This window comes from Astyanax mexicanus, chromosome 18 (assembly GCF_023375975.1).
Source record: "Astyanax mexicanus isolate ESR-SI-001 chromosome 18, AstMex3_surface, whole genome shotgun sequence".
NCBI classification, from domain to species: Eukaryota; Metazoa; Chordata; class Actinopteri; order Characiformes; family Acestrorhamphidae; genus Astyanax; species Astyanax mexicanus.
The window spans coordinates 26503132-26529595 of record NC_064425.1 but is presented as its reverse complement, the minus strand read 5'-3'; the positions used below and the strand labels follow the sequence as shown (position 1 = coordinate 26529595).

At 37.1% G+C, this 26464-nt stretch overlaps 1 protein-coding gene across 6 annotated transcripts in view; it reads right to left on the bottom strand.

Annotated features, from left to right (window-relative positions):
- The window catches only part of kmt2bb (lysine (K)-specific methyltransferase 2Bb), a 65939-nt gene that overhangs the window by 18357 nt on the left and 21118 nt on the right, over positions 1 to 26464 (bottom strand). For all 6 annotated transcript variants that reach the window (XM_049466797.1, XM_049466798.1, XM_049466799.1 and 3 more), the window contains exons 12-28: positions 25647 to 25760; positions 24268 to 24414; positions 23887 to 23979; positions 22875 to 22992; positions 9622 to 9735; positions 6106 to 6317; positions 5405 to 5518; positions 5191 to 5301; positions 4283 to 4359; positions 3270 to 3487; positions 2257 to 2360; positions 2020 to 2157; positions 1003 to 1161; positions 792 to 909; positions 612 to 690; positions 339 to 499; positions 75 to 230 (exon numbers count right to left, since the gene is read on the bottom strand). In XM_049466797.1, coding sequence (XP_049322754.1) covers positions 75 to 230; positions 339 to 499; positions 612 to 690; positions 792 to 909; positions 1003 to 1161; positions 2020 to 2157; positions 2257 to 2360; positions 3270 to 3487; positions 4283 to 4359; positions 5191 to 5301; positions 5405 to 5518; positions 6106 to 6317; positions 9622 to 9735; positions 22875 to 22992; positions 23887 to 23979; positions 24268 to 24414; positions 25647 to 25760 — 2233 coding nt within the window. The remainder of the gene's footprint in view (positions 1 to 74; positions 231 to 338; positions 500 to 611; positions 691 to 791; positions 910 to 1002; positions 1162 to 2019; positions 2158 to 2256; positions 2361 to 3269; positions 3488 to 4282; positions 4360 to 5190; positions 5302 to 5404; positions 5519 to 6105; positions 6318 to 9621; positions 9736 to 22874; positions 22993 to 23886; positions 23980 to 24267; positions 24415 to 25646; positions 25761 to 26464) is intronic.

Sequence of the window (26464 nt, the reverse complement as noted above, 5' to 3'; positions counted from 1 at the left end):
CTCATAAAACACTGGAGGACTTGGCAATCGGTTACATTGCAATAAACAGCATAATGTCAGTTTAAATAAGTTACCAGGAGATGGTAATGGTCTCTTCAGTCCTCCAGCTGGTCTTCTACTCTGAGAGTAGGCAGAGCTTTTGGGTTTGGCTGTGCTGAGTTCAGGCTTAGCAAAGGATGATTCTGAACTGTGATTTGCTGGTGTCACGTCCGCGATGATAGGTCCAGATTCTAAAGAAATTAAGACGAAACCACAAAGACAGAACAAAATGAAAATATATACTTCAAAAAACACAATGCAAGTAGCAAACACTGTAGGACAGATCAAACAGCGCCTACCTGATTGAGGACACGGGCTGTGTGCAATTGTTCGATTCTCTCCCTGGTTGGGAAATTCTTCCACTGGCTTCTCCTGAACTGCTGGTCGTACTTCCATAACTCTGCATGTGTACTTGCAGCGGCGATGGGGGTTCACTGCACTCCAGTACCAGCGAGAGCATCTAATAATGTTACAACAATTATTTTAGAGTTTTAGGCAATTGAGGAAAAATGAAGAAAAAAAAATCAATCACGATTGATTAATAACAATTTTTTTAATTAATAATTACGTACTCATAACCCACGGGGACGAGCTTTCCTTGGCTTGCTGACAGTTCATTCAGTTTGCCAAGTTTGCTGACAAGAAGAGAACCTAAAGCACAAAAAAGGGCATCCAAAAGTGTAAATTACCAGAATTTGTCAGATGATCTGTATCATTCTGATAACTTTTTTTTAACAGGCAATGACACTTACCAATCTTCATGTTAATTGATTCTGGTTCTAATCCTGTCAAAAATTTTCTGCGAAGGCTGATCCCCTCAAAGTCCACGTAGACCCTCCGGAGAACCTCAAACCCTTGTCCAGTAATAATCTGTTAGGCCAAGAATAAAGAGCATATTAATAAATATCTTTATAATAAACTCAGACCATTACAATTAATAATCAGCAGGTTCTGCAAAAATACCTGTCCACTGATGAGGTCACGATGCTTGTAACAGAAGACAGTCTTGTCATCCTGGAAGACACAGTTGCGGGAACGGGCACACATGAAGTGATAGTTGCTCTGGCATGACGTAAGGCAGCAACCCACTGTTGCCCCAGTTTGGTTACATCGTTCACAGCGCTGTAGAAGATGTAGATGTTGAACATTACACGTTTGAGAGAAATGGGTAAAACGTTCATGATAAATGTAGCACTGCTGAGGTAAATGTATGGTGCTTTGTTATTATATTTAATAAAAGTAGCACTGCTGAGGTAAATGTAATGAGCTTTGTTAGTATATCTGATAAAAATAGCACTGCTGAGGTAAATGTATTGGGCTTTGTTATTCTATCTAATAAAAGTAACACTGCTGAGGTAAATGTAATGAGCTTTGTTATCTTATCTGCTTTTAGAGGTGCTGTTAACTTGTGGTTTCTAAGGCTGGTAATTCTGTTGAATTTATCCTGTGCAACAGAGGTAACTCTTGGTCATCCTTTCCTGGAGCGGTCCTGATGAGAGCCATTTTCATCATAACGTTTTTGACGGACCTTTTACGACTTTCTTGACAATATTGAGATTGAATGACTATTTTTTTGTAGTTTTTTTCTTTACTTAGTTAAGTAGTTCTTTATATAATAAGGATTAGAACGTTACTCAAATAGAGCTATTCACTGTATACACTGTATATACTCTACCTCTTCATAACTTTACAAAGTTACCCTTTTTGTTAACTAATTAATTTATTATTTAATTATAAATTTAATTATTAATTATTCGTAGCTTGGATGACTTTAGTGTTAATGTACAAAGCAGAACATTTTAAAATAAAGAAAAAACAAGGCATTGACCAGCAGTGCATGCTGGTACGAAGATAAGTAATATATTTTTTACAATGTGTAAAAAAAAAAAAAAAAGAGAGATATAAGTATATTTTACTCGTTTTGTATTTTTTTTTGTCTTTTTTTTATTCGTCTTGGGCAAAATGAAACTTTAAGCTTACCATAAGGCGACCTCTGGCCACTGCACTGTGCACATGCATCAGGCAGCCATTTTCCTCCTCAAACACCTCCGCTGACCACATGGAACAGTTCACATGAGCCCACTCATTTTGTCCAAGATACAGCAGACGCCCTGCATCCTGTAGACGATGTATAAAACAGGATATTTTATTCAATTATATGTTATTTGTTTTAATGTCTTGTATATAGAAGCTTATGATGGTAACTTTAATGCTTACAGCAGATTTTGCATCGCCATACTTCTGGCACAAGACACACTGTCGCTCATCATCTTTTGACCACCCGGTGTCCAGGTCTGATTTAGAGGACCTTCCTTTCTTTCCTGGAAAAAAACATTGATTTCAATCAGTACAACACAACAGAATTTCTTATGCCATTCTGTTTGGTTTATCTTGTTTAGGGGTGTGACAAGATCTCGTGGCACGAGATTAAAATGTGACTAAAAGCTTGTAACTGTCTCACAGAAAGAAAAAAAAAACTGTTCAGTATGGACTTTTTTAAGAGGTATCTGGCAACACAGCAGCAATGGCGGCGAGTGTGGTGGCTGAGCAGTCAGAGCAGCTCTCAACAGAAGAGGAAAATTCAGGTTTTAACATATAAGATGCTCTCGCTACTTTTAAGTCATATGTTTGGCTGAACAGATTGACCGACAAAACACGAACCATATGTAAGTACTGTAAGAAAATTGTGCCAAACACAGTGTCCAGAGTGAGCATGTCTTTTCAACAGCAGGAGACACAGTTAGTGCCCAAAGGTCTCAACTGCTTCCAGAAAATGTAGACATGCTGATATTCATTAAAAAGAGCATGACTATCATAGGAAGTTGTAATAATCCCATAGCTCTGTACTGTATTTAAAAAAGTAGTTCTGTCACTGTTTGCTCTTCAAGCATAGTCTTAATATGTCTGGTTATGGTTATACATAGTTAAATTACAAGAGACTCAGGGGAAGAAAAAAAAGAAACCATAGGCTTAATATGACTGGTTGTGGTTTGCACTATATTTTTTATTTATATTGTTTCTATTTTTGATAGTTTTACTGTGAGAAACTAGTCTGTTTTGTTTGCGTTACATTATTTTGTCAATTAAAACTTTTCTTTAAAATCTCTTCTCGTCTCGTTCTCGTGAACCCAGTATTGGCTCGTCTTGTGGGATAAGTGTCTCGTCACAACCCTAATCTTAAGGTCAAAAATATGTTATTTAAAATGTTATATTTAAATTTAATAAATTACCTTTCAACCCATGTCTCGGCTTACTCAGTTCCCTACAGTGGCTGTTGAGAGACCTGTGAGACAAAGGCGTGGCCTGATTGGCCCCATCTTCCCCTTTGACCACTGAATTCACTCCTCCTCCTTGTCTGGTGTTTTTTTTACTCTTCTCCTCATGCTCCCGCCACTGTGCATATACATGCTCATTGGTGGGGGGTAGAATAGCATTCAAGAGCATTCCACTAGAACGTAACAGAGGAAGAAAAGAAAGAATCAGAAAAGATGTAGAGATGAACTGAGATGATTCATCTTAAACATACCAATTTAAATGCCTCAATGAGATGGACCTCTGGCAATGTGGAATCAATACCAGGCTATATGTATGTCGTTGCTGTCAATCAAAAACCTTGTTGCCGTTTCCTTTTCTCACTTTTTAATTAACGCTTAACCTCGACACCCTGCATCCTCAAGTCTCAAAAATTCTTATACAATTTCGTGTTTGAAACTAGTATATTTACTTATTGTAAAAAGCTACATGTGTGTTTTTTTAAATATTTGGGTCCTTCTTATTACAAGTTGCAAAGATAGTTTTGTAAAACTCTCCATATGAAGAAAAAATGTCCTTCCTGTACAAAGACAAAGTTTAGTTTTTATACTCGTTATGTCTTGCTTATCCCAAAAGGCTAGGGGAAATTAAAAATGCACACCAAGCAAAAGTCCAGGTCTCAGAAGGTTAAGCTCTTAAACAGATGTTCTACACATCATGCCCAAATTTCCAAATTTATTAAATGGAAAAACAGAAATGTTCCAAAAATATTTTTAAATCAATTGAAAGTTTTTCTTCTTATATTGTAAATTTAACATTTTGAAATAAGGTTTTTAATCAGACAAATGGGATGAAAAAGTCAAAAAGGGATGAAATGTCAATTCTGAACTGACATCAATATTCATATTTTTATTTTTCATTTTATTACTGTCCTAACAATTTTTACATTAACAAAATTAAGAGGCTTGTGTTTAAACTGAAAGAAACTTACGTAGGCAGGTGTTTGGAGCGAGGATCCCACACTTTCGGGTCCTGACTGTTAAACCAGCTAAAAACCTCCTCCATCAGCTGAACAGAAAGATTAAAAAGATAAAATTAAGTTCTTCACACAAACTACAGCAGTATACAATATATTTATTCCACCCCTTTCCAGCACCCCAGGTCTGGAGGGAAAATTTATTAAATGCCCAGTACAGAACATCCTGCAACAGCTATTAAACAGGGTTCGTGGAAAAAACTTTAAAAGTCTACTTTAAAAGTAGAGAGCAGAACTGATGGTCTCATCAATAATAGCAACTTGTTTAGAATCTTAGAACATGCAGCAGCAAAGCATCGGTTCACTTAAGCAATAATACACAAGAGGAAGTGCTAGAACTTGTAATATTGGCACTGCTGTGCTACGGTCATGGGCCTGAGGCCGCAGGCACCATGCTATTAGCACGAACCTCTGCATAATTAGGAGGCTTAATTAATTAAGCCAATTCAATGAATTAATCTTAATTAAGACAAGTAAGCTTTCAACTGTTTTTTTTTTTGTAAAATGCCAGACTATTTTTTTTAAGAATTAAAACATGCAAAAATGCAAAAGTAGGAAAAATCTGAAGAATCAAAAAGCTTTGTATGTTATGCAATATGTAACTTCAGAGACATTGCTTCCTAATATGGAAAAAATATATATGTATTTAAAAATGAAAACATCAGACGGGGACAGAAGCACTTTGCAGAATTGAACAGGAAAACCGCAGACTACCAACTAATCATACAGTCATCAACAGTTTCGCAAAAAAAGATCTGCTCTCTATACCAAAACAAAAAACAAGGGGGTTAAAAAAAAAACAAAAAAAAAAGAAAGAAAGAAAAGAAGTCTAGAATGACGTAAAAAAACAAATCAAATCTCACCTTCAAATAGTAAGAACGAGCAAGAGCAGTGGGCTTTTGGTCCTCGGGTAACACATCCTCCTCCTCCAGTTTCCGGCGAATGACTCCAACCACATCCTCATGGAAAGATTTCTGCATATTCAATAGACAGTACAACATGAAGCATCATTTTATTGAAAAAAGGTTATTAAAAAAAAACAAAAAAGTAATGAAGTGAAATATTCACTGAACACACCAGTGTTGTATAAAGGCCTTTATCAAACTTTTTGCCCACAGCACGCAAATCACAACTGGGCAGCCCTTCATCCTCATCATCATCTCCATCTTCAGAGTCGTCCAAAATCGAACACTGAAAATAACAAAAACAAAGGAAAGAGCAAATAAAACATTTAAACTAAGAATCTATAGAGGGCAACATAGTGATTATATGGATCTTTAAGCTCTCCTCATGTAAAACTGGTATTATTATATATTATTATTTATCATATCAAAAGATGGTAAATCAGGTGTGCTGATGATGGATTTGAACACATCTACTGGGGCATCCATTTTGGGGTTTGGGGCATCCAGGACAAATCTGGAACCACCAAACTTTGCTCTGCCTCATGCCTACAAGATCTCAACTACTTCTGTCAAAATGAGAAATTCTTAAAGCTTCTGTATATCTGTGTATTTATTTATTTAAGGATTTTCACTGAAAACACTCCTGATCATAGTTTAAAATAATGTGCTTAGATACTCAAAACAGCGTAATAAACAGACAGAAACGCATGACCCTGGTCAATATGGCTGCTGCTTCTTGCCTTTGATTCTAGAAAGGTTCCATAAAAGTATAATGGAAAACAAAAGTAATAATACAAAAAATATATTTAATACATTTAAAAAATGTAATACATCACAAAAAACAGTACAATGTTGAAGGATCTGAGAGCTCACCTCCTTGCAGGTGACCAGGTGCTGCGTTAGAGTGGAGCTAAGCAGGCAGGCAAGCACCTTCTCCACCCCAGCCCTGAGCTCCAGCATCAGCAGCTCCCTCCAGCCTCCTGCGGACTCACTCTCCTGCACTCCAGCAGGCTGTGCTTCAATGCAGGGCTGACATGAGTACACCACACTCTCAGGCAAACTGGACAAGATCTCATAAAGATCATCTGCAGGGAGACAATGGAGATTATTCGGTTTTAAAAATGAAAATGATCCAAATTAGTTGATAAAGACTTTCTTCTGATCGTGATTTTTCTACATTGCAAAACAAAGGGCACAATTTTATCACAAAATCAAGATTTAGAGACAGTGTTACTGGAACAACCTAATCATTAATGCGCACTAATGTGGGCGATGGAAACCTTAACAGGAAGTTATGGTTGATGAGGGGGGAACGTCTAACGAGAAGCTTTAATTTCTAAAGCTGGAGGTCCACCTCCAGTGACCACAGAAGTAAAAACTGAACTACCATCGAACGCTCTAGTAAGTATACCTAAAAAGAACTCAGTCACGCTAAATCTAAACACCTTAATCAGAGATCATTTGAAATGTAGTCTCATCACTGTCAGGGGAGGTCTCAGAAACACCAAATTAGCAATTGAGACCTGGAAACTAAAAAAATACTTAAAAAAAAAGTTCAGTTTACTTTACAATAGTCCAAGTCTACTGTTAATTTGCTAATGACTTGTTTGCTGCGTGTGCACGTGTTTTTGTGTGTGTGTGTGTGTGCGTGCCATATAACAATCTGGAACATCTGGATACAATTTTGTGAGTAAAACTAAAGGCATTTACACATCAGTTGTTCTCAAGTAAAGCATACAATCATTTCCTCAGGTCAACAGACCAATCAGACATTAAAGGCATATCAGGAGTCCTGAATTAAACCTTTTCTAGACTAAATTGGTGCTTCCAGCAAAACAATCTGTTCAGCATAACTTCACCATTACCATAGACTCCGCTCTCACTTCCCCTCGACAAAAGGTTGCTAGGAGCTTGTGAGCGGCTGGTGGAGCAATGGAGACTTCAGAAGGGGAAACTCAGAGCTCAGTAGCTCATTCACTCATAGTAAAACCAAAGAAACAAAGGAGAGAAGTCTCTGACTGTGCACGCTGTCTCTCTCTCTTTCTGACTGAACATAACCTGGATCTAAAAGGAGACCGCATCACACCCGCCCAGTTTTAAATGATTCTTCCACATGCTTGGTGCAATTACCCACTCCTAAATCCTCCAAATCCCAAAATCTGTACATCAGCTTTATCGAGCCAAAACAGGCACATTTCACCCTACTGCTCTTCTAGCTCCACTGGCTACCGGTTGCCACTCAAACTAAATTCAAAGACCTTATAATTGCCAGTAAACACCACCTAGTTTTGCCAAACATTCACACCAAGCAATACAGACTGTTCCACTGCAAACCATTACCAGAGCAATACTGCCCCTTGCTAATTATTGATAGTTTATAATAAAAAAAAAGTAAAATCACAGCAAAATTTTGCAGTTTGAAGCAATCATAGTCCAATCCTTAGCAAGTTTTGTTGACTTACTTTCTAAGCTAAAATATGTTTTATTTCTATTTATAAATGCTACATTAAACAAATAATCATTATTCTGACATCAAAACCAATCTTTATCTTCATAGCAGTACTGTGCTGTCAGCACTGGTCACATAAACACAACAATGGCTGAGCTGTGTTTAAAACTCTGTACACACAAATAATGACCTAAGGTTAGAATTAAAGTTAATTAAACATCTGTGCTTTTCATGGAAAAAAAGTTTACCATTATGCTGCTTTGAGACATAAGCCTTCCATTAACAAACTACGTGGGAAACAGGGAACATTCTCGGTGTCCCGTGGCTCTTAATTATCTCTGGCTTATACAAGTCTTGTTTTCTGTTGCTTAGTAATGAGACTCACAATGCATTCTGGTCCACTTTCAGCTCATATAGTGAGCTACGATGTATAAGTGCATTATTGGAGGTAATAGAGCCCTTAAATTCACTCTGGAATGTGAATTTATGAATCAGATATTTAGGAAACACAGTGCTGGCATTCCGTAAAACCTAAACAGGGATTCATTTTGGCAACAGACGGGAGTTACAATGTGTTTACAAATCTATGCACAGGATATGAGGTTATTTACACCAAACCGTCATTAATGCTTTATTTTTTGACATACAAGGTGCACTTAGAATTTTTTAACTCCTGGAGCAGCATTAGCATTAGCATTAACCACTTACCTTGCTAGCTCTTTCGCAGTTTAGAGGTGAGTGTTATAAGCCTGTAGCCTGCTGCTAACCCCGGCTAGCACTGCTAGAGCAGCATTGGCTTTAACGAGTATATCAGACTGTAGCCTGTGCATTTACTGTGTTAAAACAAGCTACATGGGACGAACCGCTAGCTAATATCGCATTGGCTTACAGGAACACTCAGGGTTCCTCAGGGTAGTGCTGTCGGGCGGTGGTTAGCTGCTAATGATAAAGCTGCTGCACCCAGCCTTAGTGAAAATATGGAAACCTAAGCTTACTGGGACTAAATTACGGTTTCGTTTACTTAACTTAGCTTTACAGATCTCGCCGCTGAATTATAAGGAAAACATGATGACACCCCTGTTCCTAGTGTCTCATGTGCCTTATAATCCAGTGCGCTATATGTATAAAAATAGACCAGAAAATACAAGTTTATTGATCGTGCGCCTTCTAATTCGATGCGTCTTACGGTGCACGTACACTGCTCCGTCGCGACAATGCACAGCGACCTATCCCATTAACTTTCAATGGGAAGCACCGCCTCCGTCAGACGCAGTCGCGCGGTGCATCATGTGTCCGATGCGTCGAGTGCGGGGGATGCAATGCAATAAAAAGTTGAGCCGAGCTGAACTTTTTGCACATTAATCCGTCCACGCGATGCGTTTATCCAATCAGATAGCGGGTGTTCGCCTGATACGTGTCTGCAGCGCAGTGTCTGAAAAAAACTCAGTTTCGCTTTCAAGCGTCCAAAGAAGCCTGGAAGAGATGTTTCCGAATGCCTGCCTTATATATTAAATTCCTGCTGATTTACAGGGACTCTGATCATAGTAATACAGCGAGGAGAAAGGATGCAGAGATTGTTGGGGTCTCTAGTGGGTTTTTTAAATATTAATATATAATTTAATTGGAAAAGTTTGCTTTTGTTAGCCTATATGCTGCTCACTAGACAGTGTAATAAAGCTCAATCGAACATTTACATTTATTAATACACATTTATATATTTTTGAATTTATATGCTTCAATTTATTAGAACAATTTAATTGGACGACGCAGGGAACGCCTTTATCACACCCACATGCGACCACTTTGAGGGGGGCAGTACGATTACGTGCGTTGACGAGACGGAGCAGTGTAAATGCACCAATATAGTGCAAAAAATAAGGTACATCATCTGCCCTTAGTTATATAAAACTGTACAGGAGTCATTGCGATGGAAAACATACCAGTCAGTCCCTCACACTTGGCATGGACCCAGTGGTTACACGAGGAGCACTGCATCATTTGACTCTCGTAGTCGTTGTCCTCGTAGCATTTGAAGCACATTGTGCAGTAATTACCTAGAAAAAAACAAACACCAAGATTTTATTCAAATTACTCAGACATGCTTACTTTCTTCTCTTCTGACCAAGTTATGAATTATGAATCCAGACATATTTCAGAACCTGCAGAGCAGATGTGTTTGGTTGTTTAAAGCGATCTGGTCGTGGGTGGGAAAGGGAAAGGAAATACTTGTGAACTGCTGAAGCACTGTTTTTCAGCAGTATCTGTTTCAGATTTAAAACTGGAGTGGAGTTAGACACTTCTATATTAAAATACACTGAAAATGTTGACATTAAAAGAAATTACTAGTAAAACTTTTCCAAGGAAAATTGTTTTTGACATGGAACTGACCAGACGCTGCTGTTTCTCCTTTAAAGGTACGGCCAGAAGAACATAAACACAGCTGTAAACCAAAACTTTAAAACATGTGACATATTCTTGTTGCCTTTTACACTCACATAAATGTGCCAGGTGCAATTTAATACAATGTCAGATCACCTCTGGTCTGTTCTGTTAAAAAGGTTCTACTGCAACCAGTGACCCAACCTTTTCTAAAAGCTCACTCTAGTGCCATTCCAAAAATGTCAATGCTCAACCACATGCAAATTATGTAGTAAAAAAAAAAAAAAAAAACGACAAAAATGAAGATAATTGTTTTTCATTGGACAGCGACGATATTCAACTCATCAGTGTAAAAGTAACAGCTTATGTTTTCATCGATAAGTGAAAGCCCAACTCGTGTGGGACTTGTGGATGACAACACACACAATCAATTTGACATTTTGAGTTCTGAACTGTATTCAAATTAAGACGAATATCCGTTACGCTGACCTTTTGATTCAGTTTTAAAGGAGAACTCTGGTGTAAAATTGGTGTAGTAAAACATGATAAAAAATACTAAACTTTGTTGAATAGCCCACATCTATTCTCCTGCAGCTTTCCGAGATCCAGCAATTTTGTGCTTTTTGACACACTTCACAACAGCCGCTTCGCTCCTCCAATATAGCGCCTGGCTTCTACGCCAGGAGGCAGGCTATGTGGCGTCTATGTATATATGTCTATGGTCATGATCAGTACAGTGACGGTGGCGCCGGGAGCTGAAGTTAACGCTACGGGACATAAACAGTGTTTTTTAATAAACTTCTTGTGCACTTTTAAAGTTATTAATGCCTCATTTTAAATGTCAGGGCTCTCCGGATTTCTACCAATGAAAGGTGGAGCTATTTTGAACCTGGATAACGGTGTAAAAAGCGATTTATCAGGGGAAAAAAAAATATATATGCCCCAAATCGGCTGTTGTAAAGAGTGAAGTGGATTTTGGAGCAGTGAGGAAGGTTAAGACACATCATAGATATTTGGGGTAATTAGACTTTAAAGACAGTATGTATAATACACAAAATTTGTATAATACACAATATTTGTGATATGCAGCAGTAGAGCTGATTTCTTACAAACTACTACTAAAACACAACCCTATGTTTGGAACAGTAACACATACTATATGGAAAAATATTAGGACACCTGCTTATTCATTGTTTTGTGGAAAAAATTAAAAAGGTGTATATTGTTAACTGTTAAAACATTACATAATTAATTAACATTAACATTAATATACAGTACATTTGAATCTTGATTTGTTATAACAGCAGACCGTCATGGATGCTCACTTTACTTGCCTTAAAAGCAGTTTTTACGCAAAAGTTGAACCCAGGCATACTGTTCTACAACAAATTATGAAATGGAATCCAGAAACAATAGTCAAATCCTTATGGGCTTGTTTACACCTGGCATCAACAAGGCTTTTGGTTATCAGATCATGTTTGGATTTCCGCATAAACACCCCCAAGACACACTGTAAGGGAATTTTGAGGTAATTAGAGATACTCCATATACAAGTAAAACAGTATTATTATTTTTTCTTTAAATGGAACTTATGATGAGTCTTGGCTTCTCACTCCTGCTCGCTCCCTCACTGTGTGAGTGTTTGATTATACTCCTGTGATAAAGTCCTTTTTTTTTTTTTTAGAGTCGTTATACAATCTGAGAGCCATCTATTGTTCCACCGCTCTGTAAAACCCCCACTGTTAGTATGTATCAAAACTATTCAAACACACCCAGATCAGAGATACAGCTTTGGAAACAATGAAGAGACCACTTCAGTTTCTCAATCAGTTTCTCTGATCTCTATTTATAGGTAGATGAGTCTTCAGATCTCAAATAATGCACAGAAAACTAATTTATATACATAAAGTTTTAAGAGTTCAGAAATCAGTATTTGGTGGAATAACCCTGGTGTTCTCCTCCACTAGTCTTGCACACTGCTTTTGGATAACTTTATTCCACTCCTGGTGCAAAAATCCAAGCAGTTCAGTTTGGTTTGATGGCTTGTGATCATCTATCTTACTGTTGATTATATTCCAAAGGTTTTCAATTTTTGTAAAATCAAAGAAATTGTCACTTTTAAGTGGCCTCTTCTTCCCAGAGCTGTATCTATGCCTATAAACTTGTGAAAGATGCTGTAAATCAGGGATATTTAATTAGAATTCAGTTTGGTCCAGTTAGAGAAAATTTAATCAGGCTAAGGTCCGGACTGTCGCCAATGTTAACTTGTGTTATAATTCAGTGTTTTATTCTGTTTACTGAAGAAGCCTATAGTAGTTCTGTCAGTGTTTTATCAACAACTGAAAGACAAAACAAATTACACATACTAGTATATTTCAACAATATTTATTGTTTTAAATAGGCCTGTCACAATATCTACATTAGCAACCTATCATAAAATAAATGGAAACACCCTCAATAATTTAACTTATCAAGTCTATTAATGTGAATCTGTATGTTCACTTTGTTTCAAAATGCTATATTTATTCTATTTGATTTTATTTATATTAGATTTAGGCCTGCCTGTTATAATAATAATAACATGAATGATAAATTGCACAATATATGGAGAAATGTTTGCTGAACTTGGCCAGAATATCAGCTTTTTTTTTAAACAGCAGTTTTTTTTTATTTAATATTATTACTGTAGCATACTTTATTATGTTGTGGGTAAAACTGATGGGGAAAGTCGCCAATGCTTTTTGTCCACAGGGGGTTGCCTTAGTTTTGAGGTAGGGTTGTTTTGGAAGTAAAGAGAGCGCGTCTGCGAGTGAGGGAGTGTTTTTTTCTTGCTGAGGAGTTCTGATCAGGTGGAGTAAAGTGGAATATTTTGCACTCGTCTCAGTTGTTTCTCTTTAATTCCTCCAAGTAACACTCGGTTACATTACTGTTAATATGTTTTTTAACTGTAGTATTTTAATTTCTTTTTCTGGCGCGCACCATCTGTATTAGCTTTTCTCGCTTTATTCTCCAACTTCTCACCGCCTGCTTCGCCTGTGTGGCTCCACGCGCTCGCATCTGCACAGATCTGATTGGTAGAGGAGAGCGTTTGGTGATCTTACATCACACGTGATTGGTCTGTAAGTTTACTGCGCTGTAAAGCACGTAAACCATAAAGACAAAAAAACGTTCCGCCGCTTTAAATAAACACGGTCAGAATTAAATCCTTCTTAGTAGTTTATCGGTTTGGGTCCGGATTGGACAACGTCTGTGTCCAGACCCGGACCGCGGTCCGCCTATTAGTGACCCCTAATAGTATATAAAGAAATAAATAATCCTATCACCTTTATTTAAACATTTTCGTGGCAATATATATTAAATTATTGCCCATCCCAAAGTAGGAAAGTAAAAGAAAAAAAAAAGACAAAACTGACTTAAACAAAGTTGATTGCTAAATGTATGTGCTGTAAACACTGCACTCTATAACAACAGTGAACAATCCACTTAAATCACTTCCCAAATGGTACATACAGAAAAAATGTGAAAATTCTTTGTTTTCCAGGGTTCAGCCAGATGGTAAGGATTACCAACCTAAACCAAGAATTCCCCCAACTGAACACTTAGGAATCTGTTTGCAATTTAAACTCTTTGTAAGCAAATGAGCAAAATGGCCACACCAGACTATAAACCCCCAGGCTTACTGAAAGGTTTTGGCAAGATCTTTAGCAAAAAAACAATGAAGAAAGACCTCCATGACGTAATGCTCATGTCTGTACCGAGAACATGGCCAAAATACGCTGCCTCATTTTTTTTTTTTCCTATTCACGGTTCAGCGTCATCATGTGTAAATACCAATACTGTGCCCAATCCTGTCAGGCTAGAGCATTATTTCATGGTGTAATCTTCTATGAACTCAGTGCACATGTGAGGTTTAGACGTATGCATCGCTACAGCTGTGAAGCTGGTAGGTAGATGTGCCAGAGCTGTGTTTCATAAGGACAATGAGCACAAAGCCAGTGGGCGAGTGGACAAAAATGGAAAGAAATTACATTTCTAACTGACAGTACAAATAATCAACTGTTTCTCATCTGCGATCATGGCAAAAGCCATTGGACAAATTCAATGGAGGTTAATGGCTGCAGCACTGACCTGCAGGATATACAGATGGAGCCTCAAGTGTTTCCCATCTATTTGGCACCATAATGCCTCACTCCACCTCCAGTGATTCAAACTGTCTTGCCATGAGCACAATGGCCATTGTTGAACTTCATACACAAGTAGGTCTGTCACGTTCAATAGGGTATCAACTTATTGACGTCAGGTTTATTTATTGTACAATAAGTTCAAGCTTATCGTTACAAATGGCCACTCACACTGCTCTCTAATGCTCGCTGCCCTCTCCCTCCCTCCTTCCTTCCTCTTCTGCCAGTACATTCTGGTCAGTCAGTTATTTCCCTTATCTGACTCAAAAAAAAAAAAAACCTGAGCCACACTGAAAAACATTCCTAACCTGAAACACTTCAGCAAACAGCTCAACGTTCCATTGCTCTACCTTTACATGGTAAAAATAACCAGGATCCTTTCTCAACACTGAGATTCTTTCTGAGGAGATAACAAATAACTTGACTGAGGTGGTATATCAACTTTATTTATCGTATTTTCCGCACTATAAATTGTCAAAGCTTCTTATGCATGAATTTTACCAGTTAGGTCGTAAAAAGAGCAGTTAAAGCCACTCCGCTGAAGTACAGCATTTTACAGAAGTTTCAGTTCAGTTCTCCAGTCCTGGGGCTGGAGTAGCATTAGCATTAGCTGCTAACCCTATTTCTTAATTCAGAGGTGAGTATTCTCGGCCCTGAGGTCTGCTGCTAACCCCAGCTAGCACTGCTGGAGCAGCATTAGCCGCTAACCATTAGGCTTGGGCGATAATGTAAATTCAGACAAACGATTATCGTCACCAGAATTATCGCGATAAACGATAATATCGTTAAAAATGAAAGAAAAAAGTACCCCACGCGACCGGATTTGCCCCTCCAGTACAACGACGTTTTCTCGCCATATAATCTAGCAGCCAGTAAATATGTTTTTTTTATTTATTTAATTACCGACACATCCTGACAGGTAAGCATGCAAGTTATGCTTAAAAATAGTGCTTACAGGATGATGAAGTACATTTGCACGTGTTTCAGAGATGGTGTCAACCAGAACTTAAATATGACAGAAATATTTGAGTCACTGTGTATAATGAACGACCTTAATGACAGCTTTTTTTAAGTACAGACATAATATCACTGGGATTTGTAAAATTATAAGCCAGGCAGAATGTTTAAAATGAACATTCAAATCGACATGTAAATTAATAAATAATGGAGACAGTTCTTCAGTAGAAAAATCTAAATAAAGAAAACTTAACAGATTAAATTCGTCAATATTCAACATGTATTTTAGATTAATAAAATGGTAGGTTTAAAAAAGGAACTCTTTTTTTGGATTAAGGTAGGCGTATTATTTTTAAATATACAGAAATCTTTAAATTAATAAATAAAAACACCGATGGTTTAACTTTAGGCAGTGTTGGGCACGTTACTTTGAAAAAGTAATTAGTTATAGTTACTAGTTACTTCTCCAAAAAAGTAACTGAGTTACTAACGGAGTTACTCCACTATAAAAGTAACTAGTTACCAGTAAAAGTAACTATTGCGTAAAAATAAATAAATAAAGAATAAATAAAGAAAATAAATGATGTAATTACTATTATTATTAGAAAAATAACAAACAAAAATAAACCCAAAATGTTGACAAAAATATAGTCTAACGAATAAAAAAAATAAGAAACGAAAAACTCCACAGGACCAACGAAAATTACTAAGACATGTAATACTGAAAAAAAAAAAACGGAAAAAACAAATACACGTCTGGGGATACAAATTAAACAAACCAAACCACACTCAAAGAAATAAATGTATATATAAACAAAACAAAAGAATGGACAAAAACAACAATCCGTTAAAAAAACTCATTTAAATCCATTAAAAAACTCATTTAAAACAATCACAGGCTTTTTGCGCAGAATAATAAAAGTTTCGGTTAGTTTCAGTTTCAAATCATGAAAACAGCTCACCAAAACCTCAACCTATCCTTTATATTTGACAATATTTGATTAACTTACAGGTCCTTACTTATTTTTATTTAACTGAACTGAGTTGTAAATTATTTATAGCCTCGCGCTGAATTCAGCTCCGCGCTGCGAAAGAGAGAGAGAGAGAGAGAGGCGCAGCGCATTTTGCCTGTTTTCTCTTTATTAATTAACAGTACATTTGTTGGCTTTAGTAAGTTTAATAACATTAATTTTAGTATACTTGTCAGATCTTATTTATAAAAACTTTTTTTAGAAGACAGAGGTTATTCTGCGGGCAATGCCGCGCCGCTGCGCCAAGCACCACTTTGCGTGCCTGACATTTCAGAGCGCTGGACGAGATTTTAATTCATGAATTAATATATTTAATATTTTAATAAATTTGCCCTGGTGATAAGAAACGAATGCTAACATATAGGTTTATATTTCTGTGTATTTCAAATGTTTTAAGTTTTATATAATTGACGGGCAGCACCACGCGCCAGATTGACAATGTGCTTTGTTTTTCAGATATAAAAGTGAAATTCAGTTAAATAATAGCAAAGTTAACTAAAATAAATTTATGTTCAGTCAAAGTTATTTTCTCTTTTAATTTTCCATTTCAAAACTCCAGCATTTGAGTGAGAATAAGCATCTGTTGAAATTTTTAAACAGCAGAATGCCTAGTTACAGTTATTTAGTCTGTGTACTAAACATAAATATAAATCCTTATAACTGACAGAAATAAATATAACTAATAATAATTTATAGTTACAGTACAGATTTTTAAGTATATATATTTTTTCATAGTTGATTGCTGAAGGCTCTGGGTGTGGTTTATTTTTATGTGGTAAAGATGTGATGGTATGGAGTATTTTGGAGCGCAGGGTGAGCAATCGCGCTAAGCTTTTTTCCGCCGCCAAGATAAAAACACGCCAGAAATTTACCTCAACACACATCATTTCCAGACCACCACGCCCATCGGTGTTAATATATTCCAAAGTCCAACGCTATTTTAAGGACGCGTGCAAGGCCTAAAAATAGACTGTTGACGGGTGGCAAAGCGCCGCTACACGCCTTGTGCGGGGTGTATGATAGGGCTCTTTGTATGTATGCGCAAAGTTAAAAAAAAGTTCATTCAGCTGCTAAAGTAACGTGCAGTAACGGAGTGTCGAAAATGGTAACGGCGTTATAGTTACAGTCAGAGTAATTAGTTAGATTACTCGTTACTGAAAAAAGTAACGGCGTTAGTAACGCCGTTTATTTTAACGCCGTTACTCCCAACACTGACTTTAGGCTATAAAAAACTGTAATTATAACTTTAACACAAAAGTGACAGACTGCGCTTAGTGCGCTATCCTTTGTAATCAACTCACCCATTTAAAGCAGTTTGCCGTATTGGATGCTGGATGAAATGAGAATCAGAATCTACTGTGTTGTTAGGATTCTTTTTTTCTGACATATGTAACTTCTAATCTAAACGTAAAGTCCGCTCTGCACCGCTTCTATACCCGCCTCAGATCCAACACTCCCTCAATTTCCAGCAGCGAAAACACCAGCTCATGTTTTACGTGAATGCAGCGCTTAGCTCTATACATTTGTAAAAAAAATATATAAGGAGTTCGTTAAAAAATACAACAAAAACAGATAAAGGCATGTTTAAAATATAACTAGTAAACACTTCTTATGTATTATTTATAATTAAAACCTTATCCTTGTGCATTTTTTATTAAGTTTTTATAAAACAAGCCCTGGACTGCTCGAATTTCAGTCTACTTAGATGCATCACGTCGACTTTCACGGGCAGCCCTAACTGTTATTATTATTATTATTATTATTATTATTATTATTATTATTATTATTATTATTAAGTTGTAGTACTATTTTATTTTTTGTTAGTTATTTTTTTTATTTCTTAATTGTTTTTATATTCGCTTTTTAACAGAAATGTCCCGTATTTGTTCACTTTTTTACCAACAAGCATTCGTGAATCACAGCAATTTAAATTAAATTCGACAATTCGAGTTTTAACACAAATATTTTATTCTGCTTTATAGCAGAAAATTGTGAACTTCAAATACAATCCAGGAAAATTGGAAATCTTGTCTTATAGTTAACAAACTAAATAAAGTTTTAAACATAGAAGTATTCGTTTCTTATTATTACATTTTAAAATATAGAAAATAAACCTCTTACACCACTAGGACAAAAAAACGTTTTTGCAGCTGGCAAAAATTATACAATACACACATTCGGTAGCTACATGTACCCTTTAACTGCTCTGTGCCAGCACGCTTAAGCATTCTTTGCGAGGAAGACAAGCATGTTGCCCTTGTCGGGTTTAAGATGAGAGCTTGAGGGACTAACAACATTTCCAGCTGTGCTGAAAACACGCTCGGATGGGGTGCTTGTTGCGCACACACACAGGTATTTGCGTGCAAGTCTTGCCATTATAGGCAAGCGTTTACTGTTTGTACTGACTGGATGAACTGCTTTCTCCTTTGGTCAGACCAAGTTTAGCACACTCATTCGGATGATGTATCCTGAGATGCGCACGCAAATTGCTGGTATTGCCGTCCTTTGTCATGATCGACTTTCTGCACAGACGACATTTAACTGCATTGATGTCTAATGGTTCTCCATGTTCGTCTGCTTGGAAGCCAAAATACTGCCAAATCGGCGAGGTGACACCTTTCTTTTGTACAAGATCCTCCATTTTTCACCGTCCACCCAGGAGAAGGTCACACGGAGCAGTAATTAATTTGCATGTACCCAGCATTCAATTCCAGAGTTAAACTCTTTGTTCTGATATAATCAACTTACGTTTTAATTTGAAGCATATTATGTATGTGTGGTCTAAAATGCTACCTTTTTTCTTATGGCTATGAACATGTCATAGATTAGATTAATGAAATAATGTGGTTGATTAAAAAACGGACCCAAAAAAAAAAAACACGTGGTTAACGATAACGCACCTCATATCGTCACTGGCTTAAATTATTGCGATATTCGATAATATCGTTTATCGGCCCAAGGCTACTAACCATGCTAGCTCATTCATCGTTTATGGTGGAGGAAACGTGCCGTAGCCTGCGTGGTTATAGTGTTAAAACAAACTTCATGGGGCAAACCGCTAGCTAATATTGTCCTGACTGACCGGAACACTCAGTGTTCCTCTGTTTAGTTCTGTCAGGTGGCATTAACTACTACTGTTTTTTTCACCCAAAAATATAGTAAAAACAGTATTTTCATTTTATTTAATTTCCGTAGAATAGTTAAACCTCTTATATTTCCTTTAAAACCCTTTAGAACATGTGTAAAGTGCCATATTGTGAACATCTTAAGAACATCACAGGGCAGTGTGTGAAGGTGTGTTTCTTCATCTGAGCTTATTTACATAATGTAGGTGTGCTGGTTTAGTGCTGGAGAGATAAAACTAGCTCCTTTTAAAAGTGTACTTTTTGTTTTAACAGCTCTGCTCCAATCATTTTACCAATTCAGGGCAAAACATTTACAGTCATGTACCCAAAGTAAAAGAAAAAGGCATTAAATGCATAAAGCTGCAAACATGAAAACATAAAATTTAAATCTGGCATTAATATTCAGAAATGGGCCTGGGCCTTTGACAAAAAAAAAACAAAAAATGACAATAAAATCGTTTATTACGTTTACATACTGCAATCCCATGACTTTTGGCCTCTCCTGTGTGTAATGTGTTGAAGGTAGAAGTGAAGCTCTCAGCTCTTTTAAATAAAAACATGTGGCATATCCCCTGCTCTCAGCACTGCATCAACACCGTTGGTCTTTCATTTCCTCAAGCAAAGTTAAATTTAGAATTTTTGCTTGCACTGCAAAAGGTACATATTAAAAACATTCTAAAAAGCACAGGAGTGTTATCTCGTTCAGAACATCAGTGACAAAAACAAAAACACTCTTTGAATATGAGTTCTATTTAACTCAAACCACATGCAAACATTTATGACATACCATTTTAATACAGGAACAGCAGCTGTACCCAGGAATGGGCAAACTTCCCAAATGAAAGGTAAGAATAGAGCCTTAGCGTTTTTTTCCTTTTTCACTTTGCAAACAATTTTTAGCAGTTAAAATATGGATATCTGCATATATTTTTTTGCATTCTCACTTTCAGATCTACCTTCTAAAAAAGCACTCCATTTAAAAGCCAACTTAGATGTGCAGATCCACAACCTGAATCTACTTAAGCCAAAGAGTCGAGCAAAAAGGCTACTGAATTTTTCGCACTATAAGGCGCACTTAAAATCCTTTAAATTTTCAGAAAAATCGCCAGTGCGCCTAATAATCTGGTGCGCCTTATGTATGAATTTTACCAGTCAGGTATTAGGGAGCAGTAAAGCTACTCTGCTGAAGTACAGGCTTATACAGGAATTTCAGTTTAGTTCTCCAGCAGGATTAGCATTAGCTGCTAACCACGCTTAGCGCTAGCTCTCTGGCTATTCAGAGGTGAGCATTATTTATATTTAGAGATTATTATTAGCCTGTAGCCTGGTGATAACCCAGGTAGCACAACTGGAGCAGAATTAGCATTAGTTGCTAACCACAGCATTAGTTTTTTTGCTTTTCAGAGGTGATTATTATCGGACTGTAGCCTGCGCGTTTACCATGTTAAAATAAGCTAGGTGGGACGAACCGCTGTCTAATATCGCCCTGGCTTACCGGAACACTTAGGGTTCTTTGGTGTAGCTCTTCCCAGTGGCATTAGCCGCAAGCGCGGCTAATGCTAATGCTCCATCTTTAGTGGAAGTCTGTAAATCTAAGCTTACTGTAAATAAACGGAAGCACATTTCTCACCCAAATAAACAGCTTTTAGGAGAGAAATCTGTGTAGATTAACATCCAGCGCTCATCTGACTCCTCTGAACTGTTTTTTTTTAAGAATTACAATTTTGTTGTCTAAACTTAGCTTAGCTTTACAGGTGGTGAGACCTACTGAATTTAGAAAGAAAACATGGAGACAGCCCTGTTCCTACTACTAGCTACTAGCGTCACATAAAATGCGCCTTACAATCCAGTGCGCCTATTTATGGAAAAATATGGTAACCAGACGGTCTGCTACAGTAATATACAGTAATAATACAGTAACATTATACAGGGATGGGCAGCCTTTCCTAAAAACTTTTCATTACATCAATACCGCAGAGTGCTGCCCTGCACCAAGCACTGTAGTGAACACTGCATCTCTAACCCGTAGTTAAGGGCTAAAGCTACTCGAGCCTCAGACTTAATAGTGAACTCAAAGCTCTGTGGTTTGGTCTTAATGACTTAATGAAGTCTGGAGTCTAAAGGTCTGGTTTCCAATAGTCTGTACTCAATCACCTCACTGATTGACAGAACATCCACAACTGGGAATATATCCAAACTAAACTGGAACACATTCAGTACAAATATAAGCAAAGCATGCTGTTTCCTCCTTTCCCATGACACATTTGCTATCCGCGTTTGTTTAATTTTTGTTATGTGGGTATTCAGGCCTGGGGCCTGCCTCTGAGCCTGGCTAGTTTGCAACCATAAAACCTAATATATTGTGTTGTGTTAAGCACTAATGAATGAAGAGCTTAAACCAGGCATGTCAAACTCAGTTTGGCTCTGGGGCCGGATCCAGACTTTCTGTTCTCAGGTGGGCCGGATCAGTAAAAGAATGTCAACTCCAAATATTTAGCTTTGTTTTTCAGTACTATGCTTTATTATTCAGCCTACATTTTTAGCCTACCCTACATATTATAATCATGGATGAAAAGGGATCTTTTCTAAGCACAACACATTTATTCATAAAACAATGGGAAAAAATGATTTTCATGTTTGGCGGTGAATGTGTTAACAACTGGTTTATTTTAACAGTTGAGTGAATGCAGTTTTACACCTGAACCAACTCACCACATCAACAAACTCAAGTGGGAGCTATGAAAAAAATATTTTCACCTTAATTGTCATACTGCTTTGAAATAAATAAAAAAAAGAAATACAAAATAAAAGTTATAGCAGTGCATGGGCAATAGGATTAGACTACATCAGATCAAACTACTAGGCTGGGCCTACTGAAGCTGAGAACATACTGCACAATATTAACTGTCTTTAATATGAAAACAGATGAATCTTATTTTTAATGATCTGTATTCATGAGTGCAAACAAATTTCGTGTCATCACACTTTTTCTTCTCTCTCTCTCTCTCTCTCTCTCTCTCTCTCTCTCTCTCTCTCTCTCTCTCTCTCTCTCTCTCTCTCACTGCATTCCTGCAGTCTACTTGCTGCTGTGGTGAAGCAAGATTGCCGTGTCTGTGCTGCATGCGGGACATTTACTGCCCTCTAGCGACCGGAGAGAGCATTTAATTTGTATTCATTTAAAAAAAATCACAACTTTTGATAGAAATGAGCTAGAAACTCGCTTCTTTTTTTGACATACTCAAAAATTTATGCCCAGCCGGATTAAATCATCCAACGGGCCTGGTCCGGCCCGCGGGCCGTATGTTTGACATGCCTGGCTTAAACTAATTAAAAAGTTACAGGCAGTGACTTTAATACATCTGTGCAGCGTCACAGCCCAAATTAAAACAATAGACTTTTGTGTCTGTACAAACTTGAGTAGTATGTTGTCAGAAAACAGTTTGCAAAAGCATAGTTGGGTCTTTTATTATAATATATATAAAATCACAGCATGTTCTATTTAAATACTCTGTATTCTTACCCTGCTCATACAGTCTTGTGCAGTCAGGACAGAGGCCTTTATCCTGGTCCCACTCTGTATCCCAGCTCTTTCCTGGGGTCACTCCACAACTCTTACACCGGATACAGGTCATACACACCTGTAAAAGTTATTAAGAGTAGTATTAGTTTTTCAGTTTGATAAATGAAAGTGAAACCAAGAGTAAATGAAACCAGGTGCATGAGGCATTTAGCATCTAAAAACACTACCCTAGTATATACCGTATTTTTGGCACTATAAGGCGCACTTTAAATCCTTTAATTTTCCCCAAAACTGTTAGTGAACTTCATGTATGAATTTTACCAGTCAAGTTCTAGGAAGCAGTAATGTCACTCTGCTGAAGTGCAGCGTTATATGGAAGCTCTTTGGGCGTTCAGAGGTAAGCATAAACAGCCTGTAGCCGGTTGCTAACCCTGGCTAGCACTGCTGGAGCAGCATTAGCCACTTACCCGCCAAGCGCTAAGGGTTTGGGTGTTTAGTGGGGAGTATTATCAGCCTGTAGTCTGCTACTAACCCTGGCTAACACTGCTTTAGTGGAAATCTGAAAATCTAAGCTTACTGTAAATAAACAGAATCGCTTAACTCACCCAAATATTTTCCAGAAGAGAAACATCCAGCGCTCATTTGATTTGTCTGACTAGTCTAAAATGTTTAAGAATTACAGTTTTGTTTACTTAGCTTAGCTTTACAGGTCTCACTGTCCAGTGTCAAGAGCTGCTGACTTAAAAGAAAAACATGGCGACACCCCAATTCCTTACTAGAGTTGCATATAATGCACCTCATAATCCGGTATGTCTTATGTATAAAAATAGACCAGAAAAAAGACGGTCACAATCTGGTGTGCCTTACAACGCAACAAATGCAGTAGCCAGATTTTTTTTATTGTTATTAAAATGTCCTTTCCATGCGTTTGTTTTTTTATGTATTTATGTTATTATTTTTTTTAATAATCACACTTAATAAGAGCAAAAACAAAAAAGTCAGCAATACTTACCCAGGACCTCTTGCGTCTGTTTGGTTTGGGGTAATTGGGGCCTAGGCAGGCAGGGTGATAACAGTTTTGGCACCTTTCACACTCCAGCAGAGGCTGTACAGTGATTTAAAAAGAAAAAAAAAGTGAAACAATAATAAGAATATATATCAAGCAACATGTAAACAAAGAGACAAAAAGTAGATGAATCTTAAAAATAGCCATTATATTTTCTTGAACACAGTCATTTAGAGCATGCTGTATTAAGCTGGGATGCACAGATTTCTAGGCCAAAGCATAAAAAAAATAGAGACTAAATATCCCAGCAGTAATTATCGGCTGATACAGATGTAATCCCGATATCATTGTGCATCCCCTGTATTAGGAGATGTCAGTCAAACCAACTTTTAAAGGCTTGTTCTTGCGGCCGCACACACGACAAAACTTGCAGCGGCGGCAGCACCAGTTCTCCTTATTCTCTTCCTGAGGACGCTCTGACGGGTCCAGGCAAAAGGGATGGAAGGGTTCACAGCACACTTGGCAGTACAACATCTGAAACAAGACAGGCAACAGAAATTAAAAAAAAATTTCTAGTCATTTTCTTGGTAGTACTTCTTGGTACATTATAGTACTATGACTGGAACAGAAAATAGAAAGGTATTTAGTGGCATAACAATACAACCTTTTTCAAAACTATAACAACAAATACGCAGCTCTGGAAAAAATAAGAGGCCACTTAAAAATTAGTTTCTTTAATTTTACCAAATTAAAAACCTCTGAAAAAGAATTAAGAGAAAGGTGGATGATCACAAGCCCTCGAACCAAGCTGAACTGCTTTTATTTTTGCACAAGGAGTGAAAAAGTTTTCCAAAATGCAGCGTGTAAGACTGGTGGAGGAGAACATGCCAAGGTGCATAAAAAAACAGGTTTATTCAAAATCATAAATAGCAAAATCATAGAAACTGATTCAGAAACTGAAGTGGTCTCCAAATTATTTCCAGAGCTGTATTTAACTCTAATGACAACTGCCAAAAAAATACCCCTGCTGGAAAAGGCTGTTAAAGAAGTGCAGCAGTGCAGAAAATAAATCTAAAGGGAACAATGATGACCACCATGTGACTCGCATCTTGCATGCTTAACAAACTGGTTAAACCACCCAGAAGCTTTCAACATCTCAATGGTGAATAGTTTGTGACTGTGTGTGTGAACTGGGGGAGTCATGTGTGAAAGATTTCCTGGGAATTTTCACTGTTACAGGCACAGCTTTCATCACAAAACCCTTACTGTACGTGTAATACGGCATGCAATAAAAGCGACATAGTGACCGGAATTTATTCTTTTTTAATGGTGGCCTGCGGCATTTAATAAGAAGTATGACTTGACAGTTAGTGACAAAGTGGTGGGAATCCAGTGACTTTTCCTTTCGCTAAATGGACATAACAGTGCTTTTACTGAATGTAACACACACAATCTGTCTCATATCCAGTGCATTAATACTCATATTACACAGTTCAGTATTTTATTCAGTATTTGTACAGGAATATTCTCATCCCTGTTTTTGAGAGAATGCTGTTAATTCTTTAAAAAAACTTCAGCAGACTTTAAGTAAACAAACTTTCTAAATATTCTGTAAATACACTAAACATATACAGTTGTTTCTGACTGTGTTATACTGGTTGCTGGTACATTAAAGCTTTGTTTCTGATTATGCTGTCTGTCTATCTGTCTGTATGGCTGCGCTCTGGTGGACATGTCTGTGAGCAGTGCACAATCTCAATACTTACCTCATGCTGCCCTCTGCTGGCACACAGCAGGCACACGCTCTGTGGCATGAGAGGCACAGACGTGAGGATGCTCATGCCACCAGCTGACCACACACTGTGGACACCACAATCCTCCTGTAGAGAAAACACAAAAGAGACCAATCAGAAAAATACAGTACACTGCAGAGAATCCCTGATGCAGAAGCATAAAAAATGTGCTGCCCACAACAAAGAATATATGTAATTATAAAACTAGTATAAAGAAAATTAGTATAAAGGAAACAAGTTTCCAGTTGTTTTCATCTATTTTTAAAATTAAGGTTGACATGACAGCAAAGACATACAGCTCTGGAAAAAAATAAGAGACCACTTAAAAAAATGAGTTTCTTTTACCAAATTTGTACCAAATTACCAATTTACCAAATTGTAAATCTCCAGGGTTATTCCAACAAATATTGATTTCTCTTAAAACTTCATGAATATGAACTTGTTCTCTTTGCATTATTTGAGGTCTGAAAGCTCTGCATCCTTTTTGGTATTTCAACCATTTCTCATTTTCTGCAAATAAATGCTCTAAATGACAATATTTTTAAACGGAATTTTTGAGAAAAATGGTGTCCGTAGTTTATAGAATAAAACAACAATGTTAATTTTACTCAAACATAAACCTATAAATAGCAAAATTAGAGAAACTGATTCCGAAATTGAAGTGGTCTCTTAATTTTTTCCAGAGTTGTATATCGATAATGGAATTTATTGCAGTTATAGTAAATCATATTCATTATCTGAACTATTTATATATTTAATTCAATATCAGTAAATTAGAACAAGACTAATCA